The sequence below is a fragment of the Miscanthus floridulus genome, chromosome 8 (genome assembly GCF_019320115.1).
Source record: "Miscanthus floridulus cultivar M001 chromosome 8, ASM1932011v1, whole genome shotgun sequence".
NCBI lineage: Eukaryota > Viridiplantae > Streptophyta > Magnoliopsida > Poales > Poaceae > Miscanthus > Miscanthus floridulus.
In genome coordinates, this window is record NC_089587.1 from 31,425,034 (window position 1) to 31,436,862 (window position 11,829).

The following is an 11,829-nucleotide window of genomic DNA, read 5'->3' on the forward strand; positions in this document are numbered from 1 at the left end:
GAAGCAATCAAGCAAATGGCTATAGGCAACATTAGGCCATAAGAAGATTGAGCCACTGATGATGAGGATCCCCAGGATGTTGCTGCATAAATTTCTGCTGACGTACTCCATCGATAAGGGCAATGCTCACCTACTAAATTTTAGCAGGGCGGTAGTGCCGCTCCTGAGGGCGGCAGTGCCGCCCCATCCACCTCAGTAGCAGCTCCTTCAACTCCTACTCCACCACTTCAAGGGCTCAACCTAGAGCCTATCTTTGAACAAGAAGAGGCTGAGGGTCCAAAAGAAGAACAAGGAGGTGTTGAGCATCCAAGGCTACGTCAAACTATACAACAGGATCATCCCATTGAAAACATCCTTGGCAGCATTCGAAAGGGGGTAACAACTCATTCACATTTAGCAAATTTTTGTCAATATTACACGTTTGTTTCCTCTTTGGAACCTCTTAAGGTAGAACAAGCACTTGGAGATCTAGATTGGGTCATGGCCATGCAAGAAGAGCTCAACAACTTTGAGAGAAATCAAGTGTGGAACTTGGTGGAAAGGCCCAATACCAATGTCATTGGTACTAAATGGGTCTTCCACAACAAGCAAGATGAAAATGGCATGGTGACAAGGAACAAGGCAAGATTGGTGGCCCAAGGCTTCACTCAAGTAGAGGGCTTGGACTTTGAAGACATATATGCACCGGTGATAAGACTTGAAACAACTCGAATGCTTCTAGCCTTTGCTGCCCATCATGACTTCAAGCTGTACCAAATGGATGTCAATAGTGCATTTCTCAACGGCCCAATACAAGAGTTGGTATATGTGGAGCAGCCACCGAGGTTTCAAGATTCCAAGTTCCCCAACCACGTCTATAAACTTCAAAAGGTGCTCTATGGGCTTAAGCAAGCACCAAGAGCGTGGTATGAATGCCTTAAGGAATTCTTGCTCAAACAAGGCTTTGAAATAGGCAAAGCTGATCCTACACTCTTTACTCACAAAGTTGGAAATGATATATTTGTGTGCCAAATATATGTCAATGACATAATATTTGGTAGTACTAACCATGTGTACTGTGATGAGTTTACTAGGATCATGACTAAGAGATTTGAGATGTCCATAATGGATGAGCTGAAGTTCTTCCTTAGATTTTAAATCAAGCAAATGAAGGAATGGACATTCATTAGCCAAACCAAGTACACCCATGATATGCTTAAAAAGTTCGACATGGTGAATGCCAAGCCTATCAAAACTCCCATGCCAACCAATGGATATCTTGATCTAAATGAAGAAGGGAAAGCCATGGACATCAAGGTATATCGCTCCATGATCGGCTCTCTACTTTACTTATATGCATCTAGGCCGGACATAATGCTTAGTGTGTGCTAGATTTCAAGCCAACCCGAAATAGTGCCATTTAATGGCCGTTAAAAGAATCTTGAGATATTTAGTACACACTCCTAACCTTGGCTTGTGGTATCCCAAGGGCTCCAAGTTCAATCTACTTGGCTATTCGGATTCCGATTATGCCGGTTGCAAGGTAGATAGAAAAAGCACCTCGGGGACATATCAATTCCTTGGACGGTCGAGGCAAAATAGTATAGCCCTTTCCACCGCCGAGGCTGAGTATGTTGCAGCCAGTGCATGTTGTGCTCAACTACTTTGGATGAGGCAAACCCTTCGTGATTTTGGATGTCAATTCACCAAAATCCCACTCTTATGTGACAATGAAAGTGCCATAAAGCTTACAAACAATCCCGTAAGCCACTCAAGAACCAAACATATAGACATCCGACATCACTTCTTGAGAGACCACGAAATCAAAGGAGATATCGAAATTCATCATGTGAGCACCGAAAAATAACTAGCCGATATCTTCACTAAGCCTCTCGATGAGTCAAGGTTTTGTGCTTTGCGTAGTGAGCTAAATATACTTAATTCTCGTAACGTGGTTTGAAATATGGCACACCTCTGTTTGATAACTTAGCGACATAGGAAAATAATTTAAAAGGATACTATATTGTGTTTTAAAACCATTTCAAAAGGCCAACTAAGTGTCATGACCATTGTCTGTATTGTTGATTGCTTACTGGTCATGATATTTAGAGAATATATATCTATATCTGAGGTAAAGAAGGTCATAGAGTTTTAGCGTAATCCCTGCAAAATTGGCAGGGCGGTAGTGCCGCTCTTAATGGCCGGCAGTGACGCTCTCTGAAAACTAGGCTGTTTTCTGCCAATTTTGGCTGGGTTGCGGGACCCATTTTCTTCTATCTATTTCTTTCTCTGGCCCCCGACTCAACTCTTCCCTTCTCTCCCATCCGACACCGACGCCCTTGCTCCTCTCTTCTTCTCTCTCAAGCACGTGTCGCCACCGTTCCTTGCGGCCTGCCACTCCGGCAGTGCCGCCCCTACAGCTGGCCGAGTCTTCCCGTCGCTGGCCCCCTGCAGGAAGCTCCTAGCCGAGCACTTTCTCCTCTTCTCCCTCCACTCCAATGTTTTGGAAGCAAGGTGAAACCCTAACCCCATTCCATCTATGCAATGTGAAGCTTTTAGTCATGGATTCCTGTTTCTAGGAGGAGTATGAAGGGTTTAGAAAGGTTTTTGATGGTTGAATCGGATTGATTTTGAATTTCACCGGTTGCATAATTTTGGGGAGAGCGGCAATGCCGCCCATGGGACCATTAATGGCACCTCTAGCAGATTCTAACTGCTATACTCAATCTCATAAAACCAATGAAGTTCAGAATGGATTGGATTCATTTATCAAAATTGTTTTTAAAAGTTTTTCATATTTAATCTTTCAAATCCATGGCTAGGGTTTCATATATTTTTCGTTTAGACTGTGATTATGAAATTATGATGATGGATAGACACTGTTGGAAATAGGATTTATCTAGAATGAGAAAGGTGAAAATGAACTAGTGAAGCAACTGAGGGCGGCAGTGCCAGCCTCAGGGGGCGGCAGTGCCGCCCTTCCATGCTGATTCCAAATCCAGTAAAGCTTCCTGTGTCATTTTCAAAATTCTTTTTCTTGTTAAAACCTGCTTGCAGCTATTTCTAACTCATCATCTTTTACAGTTTCTTATCAAGTCTCTTCAAATTGCATAGATGGACCGAGGAAAAAGAAAGGTGATGTTAACTAAGCAAAAGGTCAAGAGAGGCAGGGGACAGGCAAGCTATACTCCCAGTGACAGAAATCTTGATGAAGACCTTACTGAAGAAGAAAGAACTCAAAGGATGGGAATGACTATTCGTGTGTGGCCTGATTCTTCTCTACACATTTCAGAGTTTGATAGCAGATACATGAGAGATAACACTGATGTGTTCAATCTCAATCCTCCCCAAAACAGTGACAATCATAAGGTTATTGATTATTCTATGAGTTGGAAGAAGACTGGCGAATGAACTTGTCTATCCGTGAAACTAGCAAGGGGGATGGCACCGGGAAGATGGTGTACGTAATGAACCGAGGACCCGTTATAGTAAAGAAGCCTACCTCGAGGAACTAGGAACGTTGTGGAAACCTGACTCAAGTATCCAGTCGAACCTTTCATGTGACATTCGGGCCGGATTAGGGAAAGGTTGGAAGGCGTGAAGCAAGCCTTACTCTCGTGCACGAAGTATGGTGGTTAGTCCCATCCTTCCGTATGGGTACAATTGTACCTCTGCAGAGTCTTGAAAGCCTAAAGTCCTTCGGGATGAAATCATTCGGTTGTTCCTACTTTCTAAACCCATGGTAGCATTGTTGATGGATGGACTATGAGCATCTTGGCTGCAATGATAAATGCTTTAATTCTAAAGATGAGCATAGCATGTCATACTCTTAATGAACACCATTGCTTTCCGCACTTATACAAATGTCTGATAATCATCCTATGCATCCACTAAATACAATATGTTGGAATTAAGTTCTACGAGTACGCAATGTACTCATGGTGCTGTCGTTAAGTTGTTTTGCAGGTAAAGTACATTGGCGGCCATCTCACCCCGTCGTTGGTGGCAAAGTGAGTGAATGGCAGGAGTCGTCCAAGCTATGATAGTGACGCCCATGGGCAAGGCGACTACCTGTTACTAATAAGAGTGTAGATCGTAGTCGTAGTTGGTAAGATAGTAGTTGGTCATCACTACATATGATGGTATTAAATCAATGTCTTCTTTAATGTTGTATAATTAATTTGTTAAATTCAATAAGACTTGTAATATATGTTTTCTGCAGGAAACCCACATTTCCACGCACTAATAAATGCAGTCTGCAGCTCGCAGAGGGGGCCCTGGGCCAGACCGGCCATGCAGTGTGCCACAGACAAGTGGGGCCCAGACATGTGACCGGGGCGTGCCCCCACTTGTCTCTGCGGCTGCTCCCTACCGACACCATGGGCGTGGGGCCGTACGCTTGTTGCGACGAATGGGACACTAACACGTGTCCGGAAGCGACACCTAAGCCAACGGTCGTCTGGTGGGCCTGCCGCGGGAAATGCGCGCGTTGTCGCACGCGGACCTCTGTGACATGTGGGGGCCGCCGACCCAGTGTCCCACCGGTCACTGGTTAAAAGCTGCTGGAGGACACGCGGCGGCATCTGGACCGTAGAAATGGAATCCCCAACGGTCAGGATCCCCCCAGGCCCCAGCTCTGGTGCGGTGCGGTCACCCGTGGTAGCCACGGGGAGGCCGGAAAACGAGCGAACCGTCGGTGCTTCCTTCCAGCCTGCACTTCCACACCTGAGGTCGTCTCCGTGGGAAATGTTGATTCGAAAGTTACAAATGCCCCCCTGGCTTGTTTCTGAATTGCAATACGACGCTTAGGGCTTGTATGTAGTAATAGCTCGCTTTAGCATCCAATCTCCCCGCTAATCTCTGGAGTGATTAGGCCCGGGGATGCCAGGAAGTCAATAACAATGATGTTACCAGGATACCACCAATGGAAAACTTCATGTGATTCTGTCCACAAAGGATGGTTCGATGGTGATCGAGTGTGTCCAACTGTACACGTACGTTTGTTTGTGTTTTATAAGTACGTGCATCTTTAGTCCCTGGTTGGATCTATTAGCTGCTAGCTAACATTTTTGTGAACTAACTATCTGTTGTTATTAGCTGGTTTGGTCTAACTAGTGACATAATTGTTAGTTGGTATTTAGCTAACAATTAACTAGACCCGTTTAGATTTAAATGATCTAATTATTGCGAGCTAACTATTAGCTTTATGGATCCAAACAGGGTCTTAGATACTTTTTTCCTAAAAAAAACTATCCGATGTTCAGCTTATTTCAGGCGATGCGAACACCCACGTCAAGCCAAGTATTTTAACTTAGGTGGACAGGTTCCACCACAATGAACCCAACAAGCAGTTCATATTCTATTTGTCAACTTTGAGGTCTTATTTCCAATATGTCCATCATATATGCTCATGCATTTCCAGTATAATAATTCAACAGATATAACATATTTTCTACTTCCTAGAAGTAGTCTTTCCTCTAGCCATTTTTACCATAGCAACAAGGTTTAAGCAAAGAGTGACATACTGACATCCCACTCCATCTATTTCTCCATCTCTTGTGGCTCCCTGCCATCGGCTTATCATCACCTGCCACCTTTGTACCAAGTTGTTCCTTTGACCCCCCACCCATTGTCACCGTACCTTTATATTGCTGCAAGCATGCAACTCTAGCGTGCCACCTTGTCACTCTAAACCCTAAACTTAAGCTTACAGTCTGTTCGGTTGGCTGGTTCGCTTCGTTGCTGGTTCGTGAAGAAGTACTGCTGGCTGGTTTGTGTGAGAGAAAAATACTGTTCTGGCTGAAAATTTACGATCGTTTACGACAAGCCACAGCCAAACGAACAGGCTGTTAGTCACTGGGATGCCTTACCACAATATTTTCGTACTAGGAAAAACTTATGAGTGCTGAATCACACTAATACATCTAATGAGGGGAATTCAGGCTACCAAAAGAATATAGGATAATTAAGGGGCTGTTTGGTAGGATTTCAACAAACTTGGGCTCCTTTGATAGTTGTAGTAGTGAAAAGCTGAGACCCCAAACCTCAAAAGTCCCGCCAAAAGTGACCCTAAGCGTCGCTTAGTTTTTTTGTTTATTTTTGTTTGAAAGTAGGTTTTATAAAAATTTAGTCCCAAAAAAAGATAATATATTCTTCAAGGGTCGCAGTATCACCCGCATGCGCCAGTCAAGAGGCCTTGGCTCGCACCCTTTTCCGTCTTCCTCGTTTCGCACACCTTCTCTTCTCCCCCCACCCCCACACTGCCTAGCTCCACTACCTCCCATCGTTGTCCTTGACCCCGATTGCTCCAAACCCGAGCCTCTTCTTCTTTAGATCTGGCGCAAGCTTCGCTGCCTCCTCCACTCCCTAGGCTTCGGTGGTGCATCGCCACTTCCGCCGCCACGCTCATCCTAGACTTTTCCTCCTTGCTGATGTCCTTACCACCTGCACCACTCAACCGACCTTTTCCGCTGCTCCGTCACCATCTTGACCACCAGTACCGTCAGTCTAAGACAGAAGCCGTGGAAAACCCCCCGAAAGCCCAAAACCTAATGCCGACGCGATCTTGGTAATCTACAGTGGTAGGTGACTTCTCCGTCCATTTTTTTAAGTCCTGGATTAAACATTTATCATTTCTTTATTATTAATAACAAGTATCTAATTTTGTTCGCGGGGACAGTGGAATCCTGTGACATCCCATGAACTAGCTAGTCATACGGTGAACTGTTTTACCCGTCCGTTAACATGCCAAATGGAGCGAGTAATCAAATCTACAACGGGGGGCTGCGCTGCAATAATAGGGAAGCGCAGGAATGGCGGAGCGAATATAGGACAGCGAAAGGCAAGTCCTCCGCCCCCAGCCCGAAGGCAGGCCCAAAGGGAAGAGAGGGAGAGAGAAGGGGGGCGCCGAGGAGAGAGAGAGAGAGAGAGAGAGACTGTGCGCCCGCCTGCCCCTCCTTCCTTCCGTCGTTTATAAGCGACGGCAACGCAGGCGAAGAAGCCGGGGAGGGAGGGGCGCACGAGGCAATTTATAGGGAGGAAGAGGAGCGGCCGGGCCTGAGCAGAGCAGGCCGGGGCAGCCATCTCTCCTCTGCGGCGTCCGAGCGGGGCGGCGCCCGAGATGGGGGACTCCGGCGGCTCCGTCGTGTCGGTCGACGTCGAGCGCATCTCCTTCGGCGGCAAGGTCCGTACAACTACAACGGCCCTCGCCCTCCTCCCCGATTCTTTGTTTCTCGGCTGTTTCAGCGCTCTCATGGGAATTCCTTTTGTTTTCTCCTGCTCTTGCTGTCGTTGGGTCTCGGATCTTCGGCCCACGAGGTGTTGAAAAGACGCCAGCTTGGTGCTATCTACTGGTGGTTTGGGGCGGAGGAGGGATTGGGCCCTTGAATTTCGTGGCCCCGGTCGTAATCGGATTTTCTGGGTTACATTGCGTTTGCGTTTCTGCCGCGGCATTTGGTCAGTTCAGCGAAGTTGTTTCGGTTTGTTGCGTTCTTGCTCATGGATACCGATTCCCTCCCCCTATCCACTCGGATTACGAAGTCCGGATAGAATTCATCTTTTTTTATTATGGCCCTATAAAACAAATAGCAGCCCACGCCGCATATACTTGGCATGGTTTTTTATGTTTCCACCACTTGCTCCTGCGACCCGCGATTCGTGAAGCTGCATTTCGTCGGCTGCTGAAGCAGAAGCAGCCTTCCTTTTAGCTGCGAGATGGCGGATTCCTCGCCGCCGCGTCTCCGGCGGTGTTCGTCTGCCTACGTAACGTCGTCCCATGTCAATATCCCCCCCCCCCCCCCCCCCCCCCCCCCCCTGCCCATCGGACCTGACTGTTCTTGCCTGGCCGTTTGGTTTGCTCCATGTATCCAACCTGGCTGCCTAGTTAGTTGACGTAATCTAGCTCCTCAATCGCTTGTATTGTGTGCGTCTTATGCCCCTTCATCACAGGATTTTAGCGCTAAAGATTCTGGCCCGACGCTCTTGCGTGCTGCTTCGGTGTCCTAACCACCACTTTTCTTGTACCTCTTGTTTCAGCAGGGGTTCCTAAACTGTCTAGTTCTTTATTTGTTTGGTTGGGCTCGTTTGGTGGTTCGCCGTGGAGTGGTTTCTCTCTCAGCGAATTCCTTACTCGGCGAACGGCCGACCGCTTTGGAAATCGGTCACTGCCTGTATTTCACAAATAAAAAGTATCTAATTTTTGTTTTGCTGTCGGTTATTTTTAATATAAATGTTTACCTGAAACTCGTTTTGCCGTAGGAAGACTTCATGCAGTTTGGACACATGTTCCTCTTTGACTGTGGACTAGTGCCTGATTAAATAGGGTGAAAAAATTTAGTGTAGTTTACAAGTCCCTTTCGATGTGAATTTCTTTAACTTTCAATGGTATGCTTGTGGGCTGGCAGTCAAACCATTCCTCAGTACAATATTTATGTGGCAATCGGCTCTTCCTGTGACAGAAAGCAACTATAATTTTTGTTGGTCTTGGCATAGTCTTTTCTTGACAAATCTAGTTATGTTGCTTGTGTTATGGTGGAGGAATCATCTGTAGTTCGAATTATGATCTGTACCACTTCTCTTTGCTGTCCTAGAAGGCAACGGTTGTGGAACCATCACTTTAGCACCACTTTCATCATAATGAAACTATTATATTCTCCTCCTCTTTTGCTAGCATCTTGTCAGCCTTTTAGTATTATATACGGAAAACAGAGATCCTTCCATCATGAAGTCATCACCTTTGGGTCATTTGGGAGAAATACTTGCCTTCAAGGTTGAAGCGTCAGTGGAGGACTGCCAAGTTTGCTCCCCTGAAAGTAGAGATTGGAAATAGTCACCTAATTTCTTTCTTGACCGGGTTTAAAGGACCATTTCTCTTTGCATGGTGTTTCTGTGCTGTACCACAGCTTCCACTGACAGCTTAGTTGTAGTATGAACTATGGACACAGAAAGTGCATGACGGCCTAACTGTTAAGCATTATATGGATTTATATAGCTTTACTTTGATTGATGCACTGCTGGTCATGGTATAATCTACAACCACGTCATCAATAGACTGCCATATGGTGCATTTACTTGCCTCAAACAATAGATGATTTGGTAGAAATGTCTTCTGCCAGCATCAGCGGATTCATGCCTACAACTGTAAACAATAGTTGTTTCTTATTTTCTTGTGTAAATTACAATGTGGGAAATTTCAGTCTTCCTGCTGGATGAAGTTCTCTTTAGGAATTCTCACTAGCTTTTTGTCCTTTTTTTTACATGTTTTACTTCTTGTCTATTCAGGAACACCATATACAAACGAGTCATGGACCTGTATCTGTTGCAGTGTATGGTGACCATGACAAGCCTGCCCTTGTTACTTATCCCGATATTGCTTTAAACCGTAAGTACTACCCACTCGTTTAAAGTATACCAGTTCTCCCTGCAAATTTTTCCAGTAATTTTTAATCACTCGTCTCCTTGTTATAATTTGTCAGATATGTCCTGCTTCCAAGGACTATTGTTCTGTCCTGAAGCTGCTTCACTGCTGCTTCATAATTTTTGCATTTACCATATTAGCCCTCCAGGACATGAGGTAACATTATATTAGAAATAAAACATGCGTTTGTCCATAATGTTATCATGCTTTTGTAGTGCTATGGCCTCACTAGTGCTTTTTTTATTTCATTCATTTGAGAACCATGCAGTTAGGAGCTGCTCCAATTTCGCCAAATGCTCCTATACTATCTGTTGATGACTTGGCAGATCAGGTTGCAGATGTCCTCGATTTCTTTGGGTAAATCCTTTATGAAATTATCTCATAATTCTGAAAAGAATATCAAATGATTGGAGTAATCTTATGTTGTCTGGTTTAATTTGCTCCTTCCAGATTAGGCTCTGTTATGTGCTTTGGTGTCACTGCAGGTGCCTACATTCTAACTCTGTTTGCGGTATGTGCTTCTTCAGAATTAGTGTGTTATATTTATTGCCTGTCCAAATTTTTTTTTATTGAATTATCTTCTTTTTCAGGCAAAGTATAGGGAACGGGTACTAGGTCTTATCCTTGTTTCACCTCTATGTAAAAGCCCCACTTGGACTGAGTGGTTATACAGTAAGGTAGCTTTGCTGCAAATGACTCTGACCCTCTGATTTACATATTTATCAAAAGTGACTCTATTAACACAGTAATATTCTCAGGTGACATCCAATCTGCTGTATTACTATGGGATGTGTGGGTTGGTGAAGGAGTGCCTACTTCAGCGGTACTTCAGCAAGGTAGATGAGTTATTTTGATTTTATCCAACTTGCATTTCTTTTGTTGATCTTGAATATTTTCTTATGATATCTTGTACTCCTTAGGAAGTGCGAGGATTCTCTGAATTACCCGAATCAGACATAGTGCAGGCTTGTAAAAGCGTAAGTACCACAGAGCTTTCACTTTATTAATTGTTCTGCTTTTATTTTAATATATAAAGTGTTAACATCTTCTATTGCATCTTGTAGTTGCTAGATCAGCGGCAGAGCATGAATGTATGGCGCTTTGTACAGACGATGAATGAGTGAGTAATTTGACACCTGTATATATTATGATGATTATGCAGTGGAAAAACTTGATACCGAATTGAGGGGAAGTTACCATACTTAATTGATTTTCAGGAGATATGACTTGACTGAACAGCTAAAGCAGCTTCAGTGTAGAACCCTGATTTTTGTCGGCGAGAATTCTCAGTTTCACACCGAGGCTGTTCACATGACATCGAAGCTCGACAGGAGATATTGTGCTCTAGTTGAGGTAACTAACAATCATCTACATGTTTGCCTGTATCTCAAACGCTCTCTAACATCTAAATATTATTTGTTTCTAAACACCAAGTCTGGCAATTTGGCATGCATTGCAGGTCCAAGCATGCGGATCACTCGTAACCGAAGAGCAACCACACGCAATGCTTATACCAATGGAGTACTTCTTCATGGGATATGGCCTGTACAGGCCTAGCCAGCTGGACTGCAGCCCGCGGAGCCCCCTGAGCCCATTCTGTATATCGCCGGATCTCCTGTCACCTGAGAGCATGGGGGTGAAGCTAAAGCCGATCAAAACGCGAGTCAGGCTTGAAGTGTAGCAGAAGTGAATAAGGGGATGGGGTGCTTAGGGGCTGACATGGTGAGAGGTTAGGCTAACTTGCAGGTCTGTCTTAATTTTTTTTTTGGAGGTATAAAGTCAAGATACCTGTTATGCTGCCATGTATATATAGGAAAATGCAAGGTTGGTGAGCTCGGCTGGGGGTGGGTGGGTGGGTTCTTGTATTCTTTGATTTGTAGCCAGATGAAACCTGTAAATTGGTATATATACATTGTTTATCAAAGGAAAGCGAAAGAAATAATAGCAGAAGGTGAGGTGTTGTTGCCAATCATTAGCTCTCTCTTGTGCTTTGCCTGCCTTGTGAAGAAGGGAAGAGGAATGTTCTTGTGAGCTGGACTTGGGAACTCCTCCTAAATCCTCATTGGGTGTACAGTCTCTTGTGCCATTATTCCGGCTGAAGCTTTTAGATTTTTGTTGGCATGGTCCTAAATCCACATTGGGTGTACAGTCTCTTATGCCATTATTCCGGCTGAAACTTTTAGATTATTGTTGGCATGGTCGCATTCATTGTTTCCCCATAAAGAATGTGGTGTCAAGATTAGATATGGTACCCCAAAGAAGCAAGGAAGGACCAGCTGTATGTATTTGTTCGATTTGCTTGGTGTTGATTTGATTTGATTCCTTTGCGTTGCTTAGGATTGGGACAAGGTATTTAGATACAGAGGTGCTAATCGGCTTGCAATTCTGTCTTGTTGATGTGCCCTGTTGTAAGTATCTGACTGATTCAAAACATG

The 11,829-nt window shown here is 44.6% G+C and overlaps 1 protein-coding gene across 3 annotated transcripts; it reads left to right on the plus strand.

Annotated features, from left to right (window-relative positions):
- Positions 1–6,861: 6,861 nt before the first annotated feature.
- On the plus strand, positions 6,862–11,231 carry LOC136471477 (protein NDL1-like). 3 transcript variants are annotated; one of them, XM_066469206.1, is made up of 11 exons: positions 6,862–7,162; positions 9,259–9,358; positions 9,453–9,550; positions 9,663–9,751; positions 9,845–9,905; positions 9,985–10,071; positions 10,153–10,230; positions 10,315–10,371; positions 10,459–10,514; positions 10,612–10,747; positions 10,854–11,231. In XM_066469206.1, the coding sequence occupies exons 1-11, from the start codon at positions 7,100–7,102 to the stop codon at positions 11,073–11,075; spliced, it is 1,047 nt and encodes a 348-aa protein (XP_066325303.1). In that variant the 5' UTR covers positions 6,862–7,099; the 3' UTR covers positions 11,076–11,231. The 3 variants fall into 3 exon arrangements, with proteins under 3 accessions (XP_066325303.1, XP_066325305.1, XP_066325304.1); XM_066469208.1 differs by lacking the exon at positions 6,862–7,162 and adding an exon at positions 7,169–7,457; XM_066469207.1 differs by lacking the exon at positions 6,862–7,162 and adding an exon at positions 7,298–7,434.
- The last annotated feature ends 598 nt before the right edge of the window (positions 11,232–11,829 follow it).

Coding starts and splice junctions, on each gene's coding strand:
- LOC136471477 (XM_066469206.1), top strand. CDS start 7,100: ATGGGGGACTCCGGCGGCTCCGTCGTGTCGGTCGACGTCGAGCGCATC. Junction 9,551..9,662: donor TTAGCCCTCCAGGACATGAG/GTAACATTATAT, acceptor AGAACCATGCAG/TTAGGAGCTGCTCCAATTTC. Junction 10,748..10,853: donor GATATTGTGCTCTAGTTGAG/GTAACTAACAAT, acceptor CATGCATTGCAG/GTCCAAGCATGCGGATCACT.